At 57.1% G+C, this 17,081-nt stretch overlaps 2 protein-coding genes across 7 annotated transcripts in view; one reads left to right on the top strand and one right to left on the bottom strand.

The window, feature by feature from the left end:
* HDAC5 (histone deacetylase 5) overlaps nucleotides 1-10,709 on the top strand; it is a 31,473-nt gene extending 20,764 nt beyond the window's left edge. For 3 of the 4 annotated variants that reach the window (XM_077747795.1, XM_077747794.1, XM_077747793.1), the window contains 16 exons: nucleotides 2,363-2,574; nucleotides 2,830-3,120; nucleotides 3,808-3,973; nucleotides 4,994-5,127; nucleotides 5,725-5,845; nucleotides 6,306-6,355; nucleotides 6,524-6,631; nucleotides 7,022-7,077; nucleotides 7,231-7,318; nucleotides 8,237-8,356; nucleotides 8,615-8,712; nucleotides 8,893-9,011; nucleotides 9,688-9,821; nucleotides 10,127-10,211; nucleotides 10,343-10,508; nucleotides 10,588-10,709. In XM_077747795.1, the coding sequence (XP_077603921.1) occupies nucleotides 2,363-2,574; nucleotides 2,830-3,120; nucleotides 3,808-3,973; nucleotides 4,994-5,127; nucleotides 5,725-5,845; nucleotides 6,306-6,355; nucleotides 6,524-6,631; nucleotides 7,022-7,077; nucleotides 7,231-7,318; nucleotides 8,237-8,356; nucleotides 8,615-8,712; nucleotides 8,893-9,011; nucleotides 9,688-9,821; nucleotides 10,127-10,211; nucleotides 10,343-10,508; nucleotides 10,588-10,627 (1,988 nt within the window). In that variant the 3' untranslated portion in view covers nucleotides 10,628-10,709. Of the gene's footprint in view, nucleotides 1-2,362; nucleotides 2,575-2,829; nucleotides 3,121-3,807; nucleotides 3,974-4,993; nucleotides 5,128-5,724; nucleotides 5,846-6,305; nucleotides 6,356-6,523; nucleotides 6,632-7,021; nucleotides 7,078-7,230; nucleotides 7,319-8,236; nucleotides 8,357-8,614; nucleotides 8,713-8,892; nucleotides 9,012-9,687; nucleotides 9,822-10,126; nucleotides 10,212-10,342; nucleotides 10,513-10,587 lie in introns of those variants that run through there. The other variant, XM_077747792.1, reaches the window with a different exon arrangement.
* A 1,870-nt stretch (nucleotides 10,710-12,579) lies between these two features.
* The window catches only part of G6PC3 (glucose-6-phosphatase catalytic subunit 3), a 5,419-nt gene continuing 917 nt past the window's right edge, over nucleotides 12,580-17,081 (bottom strand). For 2 of the 3 annotated variants that reach the window (XM_077747693.1, XM_077747694.1), the window contains exons 2-7: nucleotides 16,726-16,977; nucleotides 14,811-14,917; nucleotides 14,332-14,422; nucleotides 14,015-14,133; nucleotides 13,715-13,856; nucleotides 12,580-13,238 (exon numbers count right to left, since the gene is read on the bottom strand). In XM_077747693.1, the coding sequence (XP_077603819.1) occupies nucleotides 12,875-13,238; nucleotides 13,715-13,856; nucleotides 14,015-14,133; nucleotides 14,332-14,422; nucleotides 14,811-14,917; nucleotides 16,726-16,943 (1,041 nt within the window). In that variant the 5' untranslated portion in view covers nucleotides 16,944-16,977 and the 3' untranslated portion in view covers nucleotides 12,580-12,874. Of the gene's footprint in view, nucleotides 13,239-13,714; nucleotides 13,924-14,014; nucleotides 14,134-14,331; nucleotides 14,423-14,810; nucleotides 14,918-16,725; nucleotides 17,068-17,081 lie in introns of those variants that run through there. The other variant, XM_077747695.1, reaches the window with a different exon arrangement.

Here is a 17,081-nt window from a genome sequence, read left to right as displayed (position 1 = left end):
GAACCGCGAGATCATGACCTAAGCGAAAGTCGGACGCTTAACCGACTAAGCCACCCAGGCGGCCCCCCTGGACGCCATTCTTGACATTGACTGCTGTGACTGACGTGCTCAGGGTCCCAAGTAGTGCCGTCCCATAGATATACTGCCCAAGCCACATGTGCAACTTAAAGTTTTCTAGGACCACGTTAAAAAATATAAAAAGGGGCGCCTGGCAGGCTTAGTCAGTAGAGCATGTGATTCTTGATCTCGGGGTTGTAAGGTTGAGCCCCATATTGGGTGTGGAGCTTACTCAAAATCTTTTTTAATTTGAATTAAAGTTCATTTCATTTATTTATTTATTTATTTTTAAAGTGTATTCATTTAGAGGGAGAGAGCACATGCACAAGTGTGCACATGAGCTCCTGAGCAGGGGAGGGGCAGAGAGACAGGAAAAGAGAGAATCGCAAACAGGCTCCACATTGTCAGCACAGAGCAGCGCGGGGCTCAGTCTCCCAAACTGTGAGATTGTGACCTGAGCCAAAATCAAGACTTGGACATTAAACCAACTGAGCCACCCAGGTGCCCCAAATCTTTTTATTTTTATTTAATTAATTTTTTAAACTTAATTTAATTTTTAAAAATTAATTAATTTTAATGTTTCCTTTCTTTTTTTAAATGTTTTTTTAATTATTGAGAGAGAGAGAGAAACGGAGCATGAGTGGGGGAGGGGCAGGGAGAGAAGGAGACACAGAATCCGAAACAGGCTCAAGGCTCTGAGCTGTCAGCAGAGAGCCTGATGCGGGGCTCAAACCCATGAACTGCGAGATCGTGACCTGAACTGAAGTTGCATGCTTAACTGACTGAGCCACCCAGACACCCCTGTTTTATTTATTTCTAAGAGAGAGAGAGAGAGAGAGAGACAGCATGAGCAGGGGAGGGTCAGAGAGGGAGATACAGAGAGTCTCAAACAGGCTCCAGGCTCTGAGCTAGCTGTCAGCACAGAGCCCAGTACGAGGCTCAAACCCACGAACTGTGAGATCATGACCTGAGCCGAAGTCGGATGCTTAACCGACTGAGCCACCCAGGGACCCCTAATTTTTTTGTTTTAGAGAGAGAGCAGGTGAATGGGCCAGAGGGGGAGAGAGAGAGAATCTTTTAAGTAGGCTTCTCATTCAGTGTGGAGCCTGCCATAGGGCTCGATCCCATGACCCTAGGATCATGACCTGAGCTGAAATCAAGAGTCAGACACTCAACTGACTGGGCCATCCAGGCGCCCCCAAAATAATATCTTTTAAAAAATTGTGAAAGGAGGGGCGCCTGGGTGGCTTAGTCGGTTAAGCGTCCAGCTTTCACTTAGGTCATGATCTCGCGGTTCGTGGGTTCGAGCCCCGCGTCGGGCTCTGTGCTGACTGCTAGCTCAGAGCCTGGAGCCTGTTTCAGAGTCTGTGACTCCCTCTCTCTCTGACCCTCCCCTGATCACGCCCTCTCTCTCTGTCTCTCTCTCCTAGCAATAAATAAAAATGTTTAAAAAAAAAAATTGTGAAAGGAAACCAGTGAAATGAACTTTAATATGTACATACATACACACATATATATACATATGTATATACGTACATATACATATTTTTAAGGTTTTATTTACTTAATTATTCTGTACACCTGACCTGGGGCTTGAACTCACAACCCCACGATCAGGAGTCTCACGCTCCTCCGACTGAATCAGCCGGGTGCCCCAACTTTGATATATGTTTAATTCACTAGATCTGGAATGTTAGAATTTCAACATGTAATATACATTGAACATACAGGGAACTCTTTACGAGACAATTTGTTTTGTGTCCCATGCTGTCTTGGAAATCCAGTGTATATTTCACACTCAGCACATCTCAATTCAGACAGGCCACATTTTAAGTGCTCCATAGTCGCATGTGGCTGGCAACTACGGGATTGGACAGTCAGACCATAAGCAGCTGGTTACATCAGAAGAGGTTCTGCTTCAAAGACTAGTGATCCTGAGCCCCGGCCTCCCCCACCTGATGGGATCCTTGTCTGTGATCAGGGAGGTCTTGTTGCAGTTGGAGAAAACTAGTCCTTGTCCCGCCATACTGAGGGCCTAAGACCGTATGTGCAATCATCAGGGAATCAAAGAGAGAGTGTGGTGAATCCAGGATGGCTTCCTGGAGGTGGTGGCTCTAAGCTTCAAAACTGTTGCACTGTGGGGAGGAGGAAGAACAGGGCTGAGGCTTGGTGGCAGGCCCTCCAAGGTTTCTCCTGATTCTGTAGGTGGTGATGGTCTTCTAGGAGGGGGAGAGCCTTGGGATAGATGGGAGGGGCGGCCCGGAGCCCCTACAGTGATGGTTCCTCGCCTTTCCCCACTGCACAGTGCCACTCCACGGGCAGTCCCCGCTGGTGACAGGTGAACGTGTGGCCACCAGCATGCGGACAGTGGGCAAGCTCCCGCGGCACCGGCCCTTGAGCCGCACTCAGTCCTCCCCGCTACCCCAGAGCCCCCAGGCCCTGCAGCAGCTGGTCATGCAGCAGCAGCACCAGCAGTTCCTGGAGAAACAGAAGCAACAGCAGCTGCAGCTGGGCAAGGTGAGCTGGGAGAAGCGATTGGCCAGGGCTGTGCTGGGGGCGGGACACAGGATGGCAGAAAGGGAGTGGGGGCGGGCACCCCGGGCCACTCCCCAGGCGGTATCTGCTCAGGGTTGGCACCTTGCCTTACGTGGCAGCTCTGTACGGGGCTGGGCTGCTACCCGGGAGAGGCGAGGGGAGGACAGACCCTCCTGGGCCACGGGCTGCGCGGCGGCTCCCCCTCCCAGCTGACGTGCCCCTCTGCTCTGCTCCCAGATCCTCACCAAGACTGGGGAGCTGCCTCGGCAGCCCACCACCCACCCCGAGGAGACAGAGGAGGAGCTGACTGAGCAGCAGGAGGCCTTGCTTGGGGAGGGAGCCCTGACCATCCCCCGGGAAGGCTCCACGGAGAGCGAGAGCACGCAGGAAGACCTGGAGGAGGAGGAGGAGGAGGAAGAGGAGGAGGAAGAGGAGGAGGAGGACTGCATCCAGGTCAAGGACGAGGAAGGCGAGAGTGGCACTGAGGAGGGGCCCGACTCGGAGGAGTCCAGTGCTGGTTACAAGAAGGTGTGCCCCCTCCACCCCAGCCCTTGATGGCCGCCCCTCTGTCCCCTGCAGCCCCTTTCCATCTCTGCCTTTCGCTCTCCCCAGTCTGCACTCTCTGAAGAGAGCCAAAGCGGAGTGGGAAAGAGACAAGGGGCTCTGGAAGCGGGTGCTGCTTGTGTTGGTCTCAGAGCCATCTGTGCCCCATTCTGCCAGCCCCTCCCTGTGTCTGCGTCTGCCCCTGCCCCAGGGTGCGCGCGCGCGTGTGTGTGTGTGTCTGTGTGTGTGTGTACGCACGTGGCCTGTGTATCTGCGTTTCTGCTTGCGTAGGGCCGGTGGCGCGTTGGTCTCGGCGTGCGTGCGCGTGTGTGTACACACACGCCCCCGCTGTTACTACAGTCCCCCTGCACCTAGAACGCGCTCCATTCATTGCGGACACAGCCGAGCCCTCCGGGCCTGACTCATCCTGCCCCCTCCCACGCCCCCGTCCCTCCCAGCCTCTTACCTCAATGCTACTCTGGTGTGTGACTCATCCCTTTCTGTCCCCCCGCCCCCCCCATCTCCCGGGAGGTGGAGACGGTGAAGGCTGGAGTGGCTCCTGTCCCTGGTGGGAGGAAATGGGGGAAGGAGGAGGTTTGGAAGAGAAGTGCTGGAATAGGGGTGCCTTTAGGGTCCTCACTTCCGTCTCACCCACTCTCTCCTCCTGTCCAGGTGTTCTCTGATGCCCAGCAGCTGCAGCCCCTTCAGGTGTACCAGGCACCCCTCAGCCTGGCCACTGTGCCCCATCAGGCCCTAGGCCGCACCCAGTCCTCACCTGCTGCCCCTGGGGGCATGAAGAGCCCCCCAGACCAGCCCACCAAACACCTCTTCACCACAGGTGAGCCCCACCCCCCGCCAGCTGTCCTTGCAGGGGCCGGGGTGCCTGTGCATCGTGTCTCGCCTTGTGCGACCCGCTCAGGGACCACCTGTGTTTGGCACCATCGTTGCGTAAGGCCTTGGGGGCCTGGGTGAAGCGAGTCCCCTGTCTCAGTTGGTCCCTGTCCTTCCAGCTGCCCGTCTTCCTCCCTGTGGGGTCAAAAGCGAGGCCTCAGTCCATTCCAGAAAGTGTTTCCGCATGAAACTGCCCTGTGCTGGGCTCTGAATGGGCACAGGTGCCCAGGAATGGTCCTACCTCACCAGGGGACTGTGCGGGGCTGGGGGAGCAGCACACAGGCTCTGTGACAGAAGGGGGAAAGGTGAATGTTCCCTGAAGGGGGCTACAGTGTTGAGGGCATGACCTGCAGAAAGCAAAACCGCTGGGGGCGGGGCGCCTGGGTGGCTCAGTCAGTTAAGCGTCTGACTCTTTTTTTTTTAATTTTTTTTTTTTTTTTTTTTTATTTCTAGGGGAGAGAGAGAGAGAGAGAGAGACAGCGTGAGCAGGGGAGGGTCAGAGAGAGAGGGAGTCACAGCCTGAAACAGGCTCCAGGCTCTGAGCTGGCAGTCAGCACAGAGCCCGACGCGGGGCTCGAACCCACGAACCGCGAGATCATGACCTAAGCGAAAGTCGGACGCTTAACCGACTAAGCCACCCAGGCGCCCCTAAGCGTCTGACTCTTGATTTCAGCTCAGGTCATGATCGTACAGGTTCGTGAGATCCAGCCCCGTGTCAGACTCTGCGCTGACAGTACACAGCCTGCTTCCAATTCTCTCTTTCTCTTTGTGCTCTCCCCCCATCTCTCCTCTCTCGAAATAAACATTCAGGGGCAGCCTGGTTGAGGCTGGAGGAGCAGGGAGGCTTTTGACCAGTGGTGATGGGAGAAAGGAACTGAAAGGAACCGCAGGAGAGAAGAGGGGCGGGTATGCGGGAAGGCAGCTGCGGTGGCTGCGGCTAGGCTGACAACTGTGTCCCTTGGTCCAGGTGTGGTCTACGACACATTCATGCTGAAGCACCAGTGCATGTGCGGGAACACGCACGTGCACCCCGAGCACGCCGGCCGGATCCAGAGCATCTGGTCCCGGCTGCAGGAGACGGGCCTGCTCAGCAAGTGCGAGGTGAGGGATCCTCTCCTTCTTTCAGGACCCCCCCTCAAATCCAGCAAGAGTTTTGTGTCTCTGTGTCCTTGAGGCCTCTCTCTGGGTCTTTCTCATTTTTCTTTGAGCCTCTGACCTCAAGGTCAGTCCCCTTAGCCCCCTCTCGGTTCCAGCCCTCATAGCCCGTTTTGCCGAATGGGGAGGGTGGTCCTGGACTGGGGCGCATGGGGGGCCGGGGCATAAGTAAAACCATGGATGGCCAGGAACTTGTTCTGCGAGTGTTCCACAAGACGAGCAAACGTTTCTAATACATTTTAACTTGATAAATGAGCAATGTCTTGTGATACGAGTCGTACGTGCCACCAAACATCAACTGAGCCAGCCGTTCTTGAACTTCACTTTGATACACAAGTGCTTTGGATTACGAGCATACTTCTGGAACAAAGTATGCTCCCAAACCAGGGTCTTACTGTACTTCCTCAAAACCCTTTTGCTCTCCTAAGGCCAGAAAATGGCCTCGTGTGTCCCGGACTGTAGGACAGAGAGAGGGTTTGGGCATCAGGGAGAGCTGGGCCTTCAGTGCACCCCTCACCGGCCTTGCCTGCTCTCCCTGCACAGCGGATCCGGGGTCGCAAAGCCACGCTGGATGAGATCCAGACGGTGCACTCCGAATACCACACCCTGCTCTATGGGACCAGCCCCCTCAACCGACAGAAGCTGGACAGCAAGAAGCTGCTCGGTGAGCCAGGGCCAGGCTGTGCGTGCTGTACTGGCGGGATAGGGAGCCGGCCGCGTAGGCAAGGGCGTCCTAGTGGGCCCAAATCATCCTCCTAGTGGAGGAGGCTCACTGGCCCACCGCACAACGCCAGGGGGCGCCATTCACACAGCCCACTGTGTGGGTGAGCTGCATTGCAGGAGGGTGGAGGGGGACGGGTCAGGCTTAGGGATGGGGGAGGGCTCCGCTCTTCTCCCTAAACCATCATGCTCCTTTCTCCCTGCCATCTGCCCAGAGGTGAGGCATTCCTGCCCCAGGATAGGGGACAGACATCTCCCAAGTGGCGTGGGCAGCAGAGGCCTGTCTTGTGCTTGGGTCTGGCCTTCCTTTTTGGGGACGGAGCTCACCGCCCTCTGCAGGCCCCAACCTGTAGTCTTGGCGGTTGAGGCAACTTGCAGAGTAGCTTTGTCCCTTTTCCTTGCAGGCCCCATCAGCCAGAAGATGTATGCTGTGCTGCCTTGTGGGGGCATTGGGGTGAGTAGGGCGCCTGTGAGTAGGGATGGATGGGTGGCACTCCCAGCTCTTGCCCCCCTTCCCCTTTCCTGCCTGCCACGGCTGCTGGCCCACTGTCCAGGTGCCCACCCCCACTCTTGCCCTCCCCCCGCAGGGGGCACGCTGAAGCCTGCTCTCCTGCCCCCGCAGGTGGACAGTGACACAGTGTGGAACGAGATGCACTCCTCCAGTGCAGTGCGCATGGCCGTGGGCTGCCTGGTAGAGCTGGCTTTCAAGGTGGCAGCAGGAGAGCTCAAGGTGAGTGCACACCTGGGGCCTGGTCCTGCATCCTCGGGGGGCAGAGGACAGGGGCAGCCTTGGCTTTGCCCTGAGCCAGCAGGCACCCTTAACTCTCAGGGGCCAGAGTGGGGGGTGGGGAGGTGATGGGTCCCAGGCCAGCTAGGAAGATGAGTGGCAAAGAGGCACTGATACCTGATGCTCTCATGGGGGGAGCTCTTGAGGTCAGAGGCAGTGATTTCCTGCCCACGTGGCCTGCGGCTGTGTTCCTAGCGTGTGGGATGCATGTTTTTGATCTGTGTTCTCTTCCTTGTCTGGTGTGTGTTTCTCTCCTCTGCATTCACCCCTTCTGTGACCACCTTGCCTGTCTGTCTGTCTGTCATCTCTGTCCCTCTGTCTGCACCTCTTCAGAATGGTTTTGCCATCATCCGGCCCCCAGGACACCACGCAGAGGAATCCACGGCCATGTGAGTGCCACGCTCGCCCTGCCCTGGGCCCACTGCCCTCCTCCCTTCCCCTCTCCCTCTCAGCTGAGCTGATGTGTATCTTTTGCTCATGCAGCAAACATCCGCTAAAGCTGACCTCCCCAATCCTTCTCCCCCCCACCCCCCACCCACCAGGGGATTCTGCTTCTTCAACTCTGTAGCCATCACAGCCAAACTCCTGCAGCAGAAGCTGAACGTGGGCAAGGTTCTCATCGTGGACTGGGTAGGCAGTGGGCTGGTGGGACCAGGGTCAGCCTTTAGGAACACCCCGCCCTGGCACTGCCACCTCTTCCTTGGGTGCCCATGTTGCTGCTGGGCCTGAGGACTTACCTTATGTTTCCCTGCTGGAGCAACAGCCCAGCCCTCCCATTTCCATGGGCCTACATCCTTGCTAAGAGAAACTCAAAAGTAGTCTTAGCCCCAGTCCACCTTGGCCCGGACCTTGTAGGCTCAAGCAACCGAGATTTCCTACCTCGAACAGTATAGATTGTTAACCACCATTGCCAGAGGCACCCCTGCGTGCCAGGACACACAGTACCGCTCATGGCCGTCTCGAGTAGTAGGAGTTAGGATGTGCATTTCTATAAATGGAGGCACTGAGCTGTCGGGTGAAAGAGCCAGCCAAAGTCACATAATTTGGAGGATCGGCATTGCGCTTCGGATGAGACCTTTTGGCCCCAACACTTCTGCTCTTGCTGGTGGGCACCACTTCTCAAACCCTGCCTCTCAAGGCAGCCACCACTCCCTGTAACTGGGAAGTCGCCCAGAGCGGTGCTTATCAGTGATGAGGACTCTTGGAAGCCCAACTTTGGCCTAAAAATTCATGTGAATGTTGGGGTCTTGAGAGCGTACCTGCTTTCAGTTCCTCACTAGCCTGAATGTGTCTCTCCACGCTGTTGGGGAGAATGGTGCGGGGAGAGCCGCCATATCCGTCCTATGGCTTCGTATCTCTTTTGCGCCGTGCCGTGGCCCGGCCCACAGACCCTGGGTAGAGAGGTGTGGGGCGATGCTCTTGTGAGCAGAACACGCTGCCCGGTACCCCCAGAGTGCACCATAGGGTGAAGGTGGGGGGCAAGTGGAATTTTGACCTCGGGGCCAGAGACTGGGCTTTTTTTCTGATGCTTCCACGTCTCCTCACTAGGACATTCACCACGGCAATGGCACCCAGCAAGCGTTTTACAATGACCCCTCTGTGCTTTACATCTCCCTGCATCGCTATGACAACGGGAACTTCTTTCCAGGCTCTGGGGCTCCTGAAGAGGTATAATTCCTGGGCTCTGTCAAATGCGGGGCCCCTTGGGGAGGTAGCAGAATGGGACCTAGCAGGGAGCCCTGGAGGCCTGTGGTGGCGCTGATACCCAGGGAGTGTGGGCTCCTAGGGGGAGGACCATGCAGGCCAGCTGGCCTTCCAGGAAGGGCAGCAATGAGTGGAGTAAGGGCCGGAATCAGGGCTGAGGGCGGGGCCTATGTCTGGCATCCCCAGGCAGGGAGAATAACCCCTCCCCCACCACGCTGCCAGGTTGGCGGAGGGCCAGGCGTGGGGTACAATGTGAACGTGGCATGGACAGGAGGTGTGGATCCCCCCATCGGAGACGTGGAGTACCTAACGGCCTTCAGGTGGGGACTGAGAAGGGCCAAGGGCAGGGTGGGAGCCCCCTGGGCCCTGCCATGGGAGGGGCCGAAGGCATTCAGGCTGGTGTGGGTAAGGGGGCTTGTCCCTGGAGTGGGGGGAACGCAGAGTGAGGGGAGGCCTGGCCTAGCCGCCTGCCGGGGTCAGCTTGGGCCCTCCCTTTGCAGGACAGTGGTGATGCCCATTGCCCACGAGTTCTCACCTGACGTGGTCCTGGTCTCTGCCGGGTTTGATGCTGTTGAGGGACACCTGTCTCCACTGGGTGGCTACTCTGTCACCGCCAGATGTGAGCTGCTGGGGGGTTGCGGGAGGGCGTGGAGCAGTGAGGATGGGGTGGAGTGGGGTCGTGGAGTAGGAAGAGACTGGCATTGCGGAGGTTGGGAGGAGGAAGGCTGGCGGGCAGGTCCAAAACTTGGAATCATGTTGGCAGGGGCTTCCCGCTCTCCTTCTGCCAACCTTGGCCTTGGGGCGGGGCGGGGGAGAGCATGTGGGTGAGGGGTAACAGACAGTAGATCTCCTCCCAGAGTCATAGGGATGGAGCTTGGTGGCTCCTGTGTTTCAGTGGTGCTCCTTCTGACATAATTGGAATTTTTTTTTTTTAGCCCATCCGTTCTGTTTTGTCCGTATTTATTTCGATTTTTTAAAAGTTTATTTATTTAGGTAATCTCTACACCAAATGAGGGGCTCGAACTCATGACCCTGAGGTCAAGAGCCGCATGCTCTGCTGACTGAGCCAGTCAGGCTCCCATATTCTGTTTTGCCTTTAACGGAGCATTTAGTCCATTGACATTGAATTCTATCTTGGATAGATATTTGGGCTTAAGTCTACTGTTTTATTTCGGGCTGTTTGTTCCACCTCTCATGTTTCTTTTTCTCTCCCTTCTTAACTTCTCTCGAGTTTTCTTTCTTTTTTTTTTTTTTTTTAAACCATTTTGTTTTCCTCCCTTCACCCATCCCTAAAGGTTTTGGCCACTTAACCAGGCAGCTGATGACGCTGGCAGGGGGCCGCGTGGTGCTGGCCCTGGAGGGAGGCCATGACTTGACCGCCATCTGTGATGCCTCTGAGGCCTGTGTCTCAGCTCTACTCAGCGTGGAGGTAAAGGGGTGCAGGGAGGCCCTGGGGGAGGTAGACTAGTGAGCCGGGCGGGGGGGGTGGGTGAGGGACCAGGGAGAGGCCAGTATCGGAGGGCCCCTCTCCCAATCAAGCAGCCCTGAGAGCCCTTGGGAAGGTTTTCCTGGTCTCCAAAGACACCTAGCGGCTAGAAAGGGCTTTCTGACTCGTGGTTATTCCAGAAAGCTGTTTACCCCTGTCCTGGGAGGTGGTGGGTGCTGAGCAGGGTGCTTAGAGGACCAAGGCACTGCCACCCACGCCCCACCGTAAGCCTTCTCTTCCCCCACCAGCTGCAGCCCTTGGACGAGGCAGTCTTGCAACAAAAGCCCAACATCAACGCAGTGGCCACGCTAGAGAAAGTCATCGAGATCCAGAGTGCGTGGGGACGAGGCCGGGAGGCTCAGACCTCGGCTTGTCAAGGGGGCAGACGCTTGTGGGCCTGCCGGGGGCTGGGGACGGCATGTGCTTTTTGTCCTCCCTGATGGCCGTCTGCCCCTCGTCCCCAGGCAAACACTGGAGCTGTGTACAGAGGTTCGCTGCTGGTCTAGGCCGCTCCCTGCGGGAGGCCCAGGCAGGTGAGACGGAGGAGGCTGAGACTGTGAGTGCCATGGCCTTGCTGTCGGTGGGGGCCGAGCAGGCCCAGGCTGCTGCAGCCCGGGAGCACAGCCCCAGGTAAGGCTCCTCCTGACCACTGCCCTCCCCCAAGCTGGTGGCGCCGCCTCAACGCCCCTCCCTGTGCTTGTCCCCACAGGCCGGCAGAGGAGCCCATGGAGCAGGAGCCTGCCCTGTGATGCCCCGGCCCCCGGCCCTCTGGGCTTCATCATTGTGATTTTGTTTATTTTTTCTATTAAAAACAAAAAGTCACACATTCAACAGCGTGTGCCGTGTGGGTCTCTCAGCCTCGCCCCCCCGCTCCTCGAAGCCCTCAGGCCTCGCCACCAACTCCCCACATCTCCGCTCTAGAACTTTGCTCCCCCTGGAAGGTATGGGGGTGCCCTTTCCAGCCTCACCTCCATGTCGTGCCCCACACCCACCTTCCTGCATTCTGTCCTTTTCCCCTTGGAGCCTGGGCTGTCTTAAAGTGGGGATGGGGCCCAGATGGTACTTTCCAGTTTGGGGGTCTAAGTGAGGAGGGAGCAGTAAGTTTGGTGCCTTGGCTTCAGCGGACTTGGGGGAGATGCCTTAATTTCACCCTCCTTCCCTCCAACCGCAGCAGGAGATCCGGAAGGTTGCTCTACTGTCTAAGATACAGAGTGGAGGGGAGGTGGGTTCCCACCCTGCGATTCCCCACCCTTTTCCCCCTTTGTTGTCCTTGCTATCTCTGCGTAGACCCCTTCTCCTCCTCCTTTCTCCTGGCCTCAGCGGCGAGGGAAGACCTGTGCCCTGGGGTGCGATCCTGCGGTCCGTGGGCAGGGGTGTCTCGCCTTGTGGTCCTCAGGGTCTGTTTCCCCTTCCCAGGGGCTGGAGAGGGTCAGCATGTGTGGGGAGGGATGGGGCTGGACTCCTGGGTTCCGAGGGACCAGGAGGAGCCTTAGAGCCAGGCCTGCTCTCCTCCCTACTCTGTTGGCTCCCCTGTCCCTCTGCTGGCACAGCCTGGGGGAGGGGGTCCCTACAGGGGGAGGGGTGCTCCAGGCTGTTGAGAGCCCCCTGCTGTTCAGGACCAGATTTCCCCAGCTAACCAGTGGTCAGTGGCCCACCTCCCTCCTGGGGCCTTTTACTTTGAAGCCTGGGGGATGGTGAGAGTTGGGGGGGGGGTCCTCTGGAAGGGGGCAGGAGGCCTGAGGGCTTCCAGAACCCAGGAACCCAAGAGTCTGCCTTCAACTGTAGCTTCCCTTCCTCCTGGGCTTCCTCTGCTGGCCACCTGCCCAAGGGAGCTAAGACCGGGAGGGGCTGGGAGCCCACAAGACTTCTAGGGAATGCTGTCTAGCCTGTAGGAAACCAAAGATGGGAAGCGGCTCCTAGGGGGCTGAGTCGTCCTCCGTTCTCGACACCACATATGCTTCTTTTCCACCCCATCCTGAGGGCGCCCCCCCCAGTCTGTTTACATGTTATCCTAATGGGGGCCTGAGTAGGGTTGGGGGAGCTGGGGGAGGGGCAGGAGTCCCACCACCACTGGTTCATTGCATGCTCGTGTCTTGCGTGTTGTTCGCGTGTTCTAGCTCCTCCCAGGGGGGTGCGGATGGGGCTGGGCCCAGTGTGCCGGGCCTCCCCATGCTGGGCCCCAGCTCCAGGCCCCTTAACTCTCCCTCTCCCCATGGCCAGTCTGGTTCTCATGTAAACCCACTCCTTGCTTTGTGTCCCTGGATATGGATTTCAGTTAAGTATTTTGTAATCTGTTACACTGTGTGTCCTTATGTAAATAAACTTGTTTCTGGCAGTGCCTTCTGGGGCTGATGTCTCTCTTCTCTGGGCTTCCAAATGGACTAGAGGTTTTCGTTCCCCACCCCGGCCAAAAAAAACTGCTCTTCTTTTCTCCAGCCCCTGGACTAGCCAACTAAGGAAACAGGAGGCGAGGCTGGGAGGGAGTCTCTGTCCTGTAGGTTAAAGACAAGGTTTCACTGAATGTAGCCATAGCATCGCACTTGACCTCTCTGTGGCCTGGGTGGTGATGCTGCGCCCAGGCTGAGGGTCTCTGTGGGAACAAGGGTCGGGGGGAGTGCAGAACAGGCGGCCTGGCAAGGGTCTCTCTTGCACACACACACCGGCAAGTTCAATGGAAATGTGAGCATAGGCAAGAAAGGAATCCAGAAGTATTCAAGGGCTTTTATTGGGGCCTCTGAGCCCCTCACAGTGTCCCAGGAGCCCAGTGGTCTTGATGTTGCCTTAGCTCTCTGGGGGCTCAGAGGGGAAGTCAAGAGGACCAACATTTCGGGGGGCAAAGACCAGATGGTGGAGAAGTGGGAGACCAAGGATGCAAGGATGGCTGGGGCCTGTTGGGAGCCGGAAGGTGATGGGACCACCTCCTGGAGTGGGGAGGTCACGGAGTGTTGGCTTTGGAGTTGGGGGGGGCGGCAAATGGCAACAGGAGGCACTTGAAGTCAGGAGGAGCGGACAGGTGGTAGTTCCTGGGCACTGAAGGTGTGCACCACCCAGGGCACAAGGGCCAGGACGAGGCATGGCCAGAGGGTGTACTTGAGGAAATTGAAGATGTAGAAAAGGCTGATCTGAGGCGGGTAGCCCAGCCAGTCCAGGGGGCCCAGCAGCCCCAAAGCCAGCACAAGACAGACTACCTTCTGGCCATGCCCCAGGTATGCTCGCCGTACCTGGGCATAGCAGGGAGAGTGCAGGGCGATGCCCAGACCCAGGGCGGCCCCTGAGTCACGGCTCAGGGAGGCAAAGGGCCGGCTATCCAAGTGTACCCACTCAGGCCGCTCACACCACTTGGAGGCCAGACTGATGGACCTGTGGGGAGGAGGGGGTCTTTGCAGGAGACACATTCCCCCCCAGAACCTAGTGGGCTGATGGCTCTTGGTCCCTTTGGCGTCTACCCCCATGTTGCGCTGTGACCCCAGGAGAATCTGTGCTTGTGAACAGGTCGCGTGTTCCTTTTTGGCTATCACAAACCAGGGACCCAAACAGGCTAGGTACGGGCGAGGCAAAACGGGCCCTGGCCTGCCCAAGCTTCAAAGCAGGATTGGGGCGCCTGGGTGGCTTAGTCGGTTAAGCGTCCGACTTTCACTTAGGTCATGATCTCGCGGATCGTGGGTTCGAGCCCCGCATCGGGCTCTGTGCTGACTGCCAGCTCAGAGCCTGGAGCCTGTTTCAGAGTCTGTGACTACCTCTCTCTCTGACCCTCCCCTGCTCACGCTGTCTCTCTCTCTCTCTCTCTCCTAGAAATAAATAAAACATTAAAAAAAAAAAAACAAAACAAGACTTACCAAGAAAGATCCAGGCCCAGGGTAAAGAGGGTCCAGTAGATGAGGCTGGCACCCAGCAGGAGGGCCAGTGAGGTCAGTCCGTAGAAGCTTAGCTCCCGCTCCATGGGTACCCGGGGGGCCATCAGCCAACCCAGCATAGCACCTAGGGAAGTAGGGCGACAGCAGCCTCAAGGAGTTTGGGGATGTAAGCTCCCCGAGCTGTAGGGCAGCTGGACGAAACAGACTGAGGTATAACAAGGGCTTGCGGTCAGCTGTACCAGTGGCACCCCATAGGCCCACCCTGTTGCCCCAGTTGCTCACCAGTTATTAGGCCAGCCAGCACTTGGTGGGGGAAATGTGCTAAGAGGAAGACCCGGGACAGGCCGACCGCCAGTAGGAAGGTGCAGTAGGCCAGGCTAGGTATCACCCTCACCCAGCGGCTGTGAGGAAGAAAAGCAAATGGTTCAGGGGGTGTCCGTACACAGCTTGGCCTCCCTCAGCACCCAAGCACTTCATGGTTTGACCAAAGGCCCCAGGGTCCCCAGAACTCCAGCTCCCAGGCGGCCCTGCCTGCTGGGTGTTTTGGGTCCGGGGCACCATCGCCCCTGCCCCCATTGGTAGGCAACGCCAGAGTGTACCTGTGGGCCCGAGTGGCCACATGGGAAGAGATGGCAGTCATTATGGGCCAGAGGGCTGCTCCAGTGATCATGCAGTGTCCAGAAGGGCTGCCTGCCGGAAGGTCCAGATTAAGGGGAGAGGATGAGGGTGGAACCCAGGAGCCCCTGGCAGTAGCTGAACCCAACTGCCCACCCCCTGCGCTGGTCCACAGCTCTCTCTGGCCTGAAGCTTTCTTCACCCCTGCCTGAGGCCACTGCTCTCAGGCTCCTGCTTCCACCCATGTCTCTAGGATCTGCTCGAAACAAGGTGGGCCGCTGGCACTCTAGCATGGGTGCCCTCCTCCCGGAATTCAACTCAGTCTTCCTGGGGTTTCTTTGTTCTCTGGGTCAGTTACGGAGAGGCTGGGCCTCCGGTTAGGCTGCCCCGGCTGAGCAGTACTCTGTCTGAAACACTCGCCGAACCCTAACACACTGGGACAGGGAGGTTTGGGGCTTCCCACCTGGACCAGTTTCACAAGAAGCAGGGAACTGGTGGACCTGGGCTGGGGCCTGGCTGTAGTAGCCAGACTCATGGACCCACCAGAAGGGCCTGTCTCCAAACAGAAGCCTAGAAGAAAACAGAAAGAAGATGGCATTGTATGCACACGCAGCCAGGGGAGCACGTGGGGCCCCGGGAGTACTCTGGAGGGCTTGCAGGGTGGAGTCGGGAAGGGAGCCCAGTTCTGTGCATTACCTTGCCATGAGTTTTTACCTTGGAACGTGAGAACGCATGCTATGTTTAAAGAAGTGATAAGGAGGCACGAGATCGTGGGTGCGCACGCACGCTCTGAAATGCTCACTAGTCCCACTCTTGCCCCTCCCACTACAGGGCCAGCTCTGCTCTTCTCATTCCTAGAGAGCCCAGGACTTGACTCTTTTGCTCCCAGACTCCCCACTGATCCTTCCGCTTCTTCCTCTCTCCAGTTCCCAAATTCCAGCCTGGATTACCTACACGTGAACTCCTTGGGTGAGTGTCTCATGTTTGAGAACGGGAGTGGGAAATGGACAGAGGAGGCTGAGCAAAGAATAAGGAAGACAAAAAGTTCAAAGTCCCCCTAGCCTACCAGGTGCTTCGCTGGACCCTGGGAAACCGCATCCTGAAAAGGCTCAGCTGCTGTGGCCAGAAAGAGGAAAGAGGTAGGAGAGCAGAAAGATACTGCTGGGAGGAGAAGCACAGGGGACAAAGGGACTTGCCTCTCCTCACCATTAGGTTCACACACCAGGTGCTCAAAACACGCTTAGGAAATGAATAGGGCCTTTGTCACTTTTGGGGGGCGGGTATTGAGAGTGTCCACACAAGGGGGTGGTCTGTCTGGTCGGGAACAGTAGAGGGGGAGGCTTATACAGACTCTGAGTGGGGAGAGAGCACAAAGCAAAGGGCAATTAGGCAAGAAGGAAATGAGTAGACAGCCACTTTTCCGTTTTCAGGAGGAATGAAGCCCTTGCAGAGAAGAGTGGGAGGGAAGCTAATTCCTATTTGGTTTTTCAGCAAGTCATTCCAGCCCATTCAAGTGTCTCCGATGAACTCCCTTCCCTCCCGCAGGCAGCAGAGGTTGAAGTGAGGTGAGGCACAGCTCCCCTCTGCACCCAAGAGAGACCAGGTGGCACAGAGATAAGGACCAAGGCCCCACCCACTTGCCTGGGGTTGGTGGCATCTAAGTCTGGGTGAAGAGCCTACTAGTGAAAGAAGGAGAAAAGGAAGCAGAGAAAAGCGTTCCCTGGAAGGCAGTGCTTTTCAAGCCTTACTATGCTCTCTGAATCACCTGAGGTCCTTGTTAAAATGCAGATTCTGATTCAGAAGCTCTGGCCTGGGGCCTGAGATCTTGCATTTCTAGCAAGTTTTCGAGTGCTTCCTGTGCTGCCGGTCATGGTCTGGGAAGCACACCTTGTATGTCAAACCTTCTCAGTCCTTAGCAGTCAGTGTGAAGCCTGGCACAAAGCATGCTTCTTAACAACTATGTCAAACGAATGAATAGATGACTGAAAAGAATGAGCTGAGAAGCAGGACTTTTTTGCTATTAAGTCACCACAGATGCTTCTTAAAATACAGATTCCCAACCCCTTCCCTGAAATTTCTAAGTCCGTATGTGTGAGATGGGATGAGGTATTTGCATTTTAGGTGATTTCTCCCATCGGGCCTCTTTGAGACACACTGGTCTAATGAGAACGATGGGGACTCTGAGGTCCGAGTCTAAAGGAAAAATTCAGGGGCCCAGGGATAGGGGTGAAGAGATCTTAAGGCCGTGGGTTCAGTGGGGAAGGATGGTGGGGGAGGTCGGAGCCTTTGAGGCACCTGCTGAAGGAGATCAGGGCTTGCCCAGGACTCAGGGCCCTTGGGGGTGGGGGACCAGGACGCCGAGGGCTTCGCTGTCTCACCACTTGAAGACGAGGTTGAGCCACTCGGTGATGAGGCTGATCCAGAGCACTGCGATGCCCACGCGGCGGGAGGCGTAGTAGGCCGCGGGGAAGTAGAACAGAAAGAGGCTCTTGGGATCGCCCAGAAAGGTGACCCAGAGCCACACGTTTTCCATCCAAGGCAGCTGGTTCTGCAGCGCCTCGGCCATCGCGATGCCCGCGCCCAGCGTGGACTCCATGGCGACCCAGGGCCGGGCGGGGCGGAGGTTTGCTCTAAGGTGGAAGCCGAGGAATCTCGGGAGACGAGGAAGCAGCTCCCCACTGCTGGCCAAAGCCCACCTTCCAGAGCCCTAGGCCCCGCCCCCTGCCAGCTATCG

This window comes from Crocuta crocuta, unplaced genomic scaffold (genome assembly GCF_008692635.1).
Source record: "Crocuta crocuta isolate KB4526 unplaced genomic scaffold, BGI_CrCroc_1.0 scaffold289, whole genome shotgun sequence".
Taxonomy (NCBI): domain Eukaryota; kingdom Metazoa; phylum Chordata; class Mammalia; order Carnivora; family Hyaenidae; genus Crocuta; species Crocuta crocuta.
This window is presented reverse-complemented; position numbering and strand designations above follow the sequence as displayed.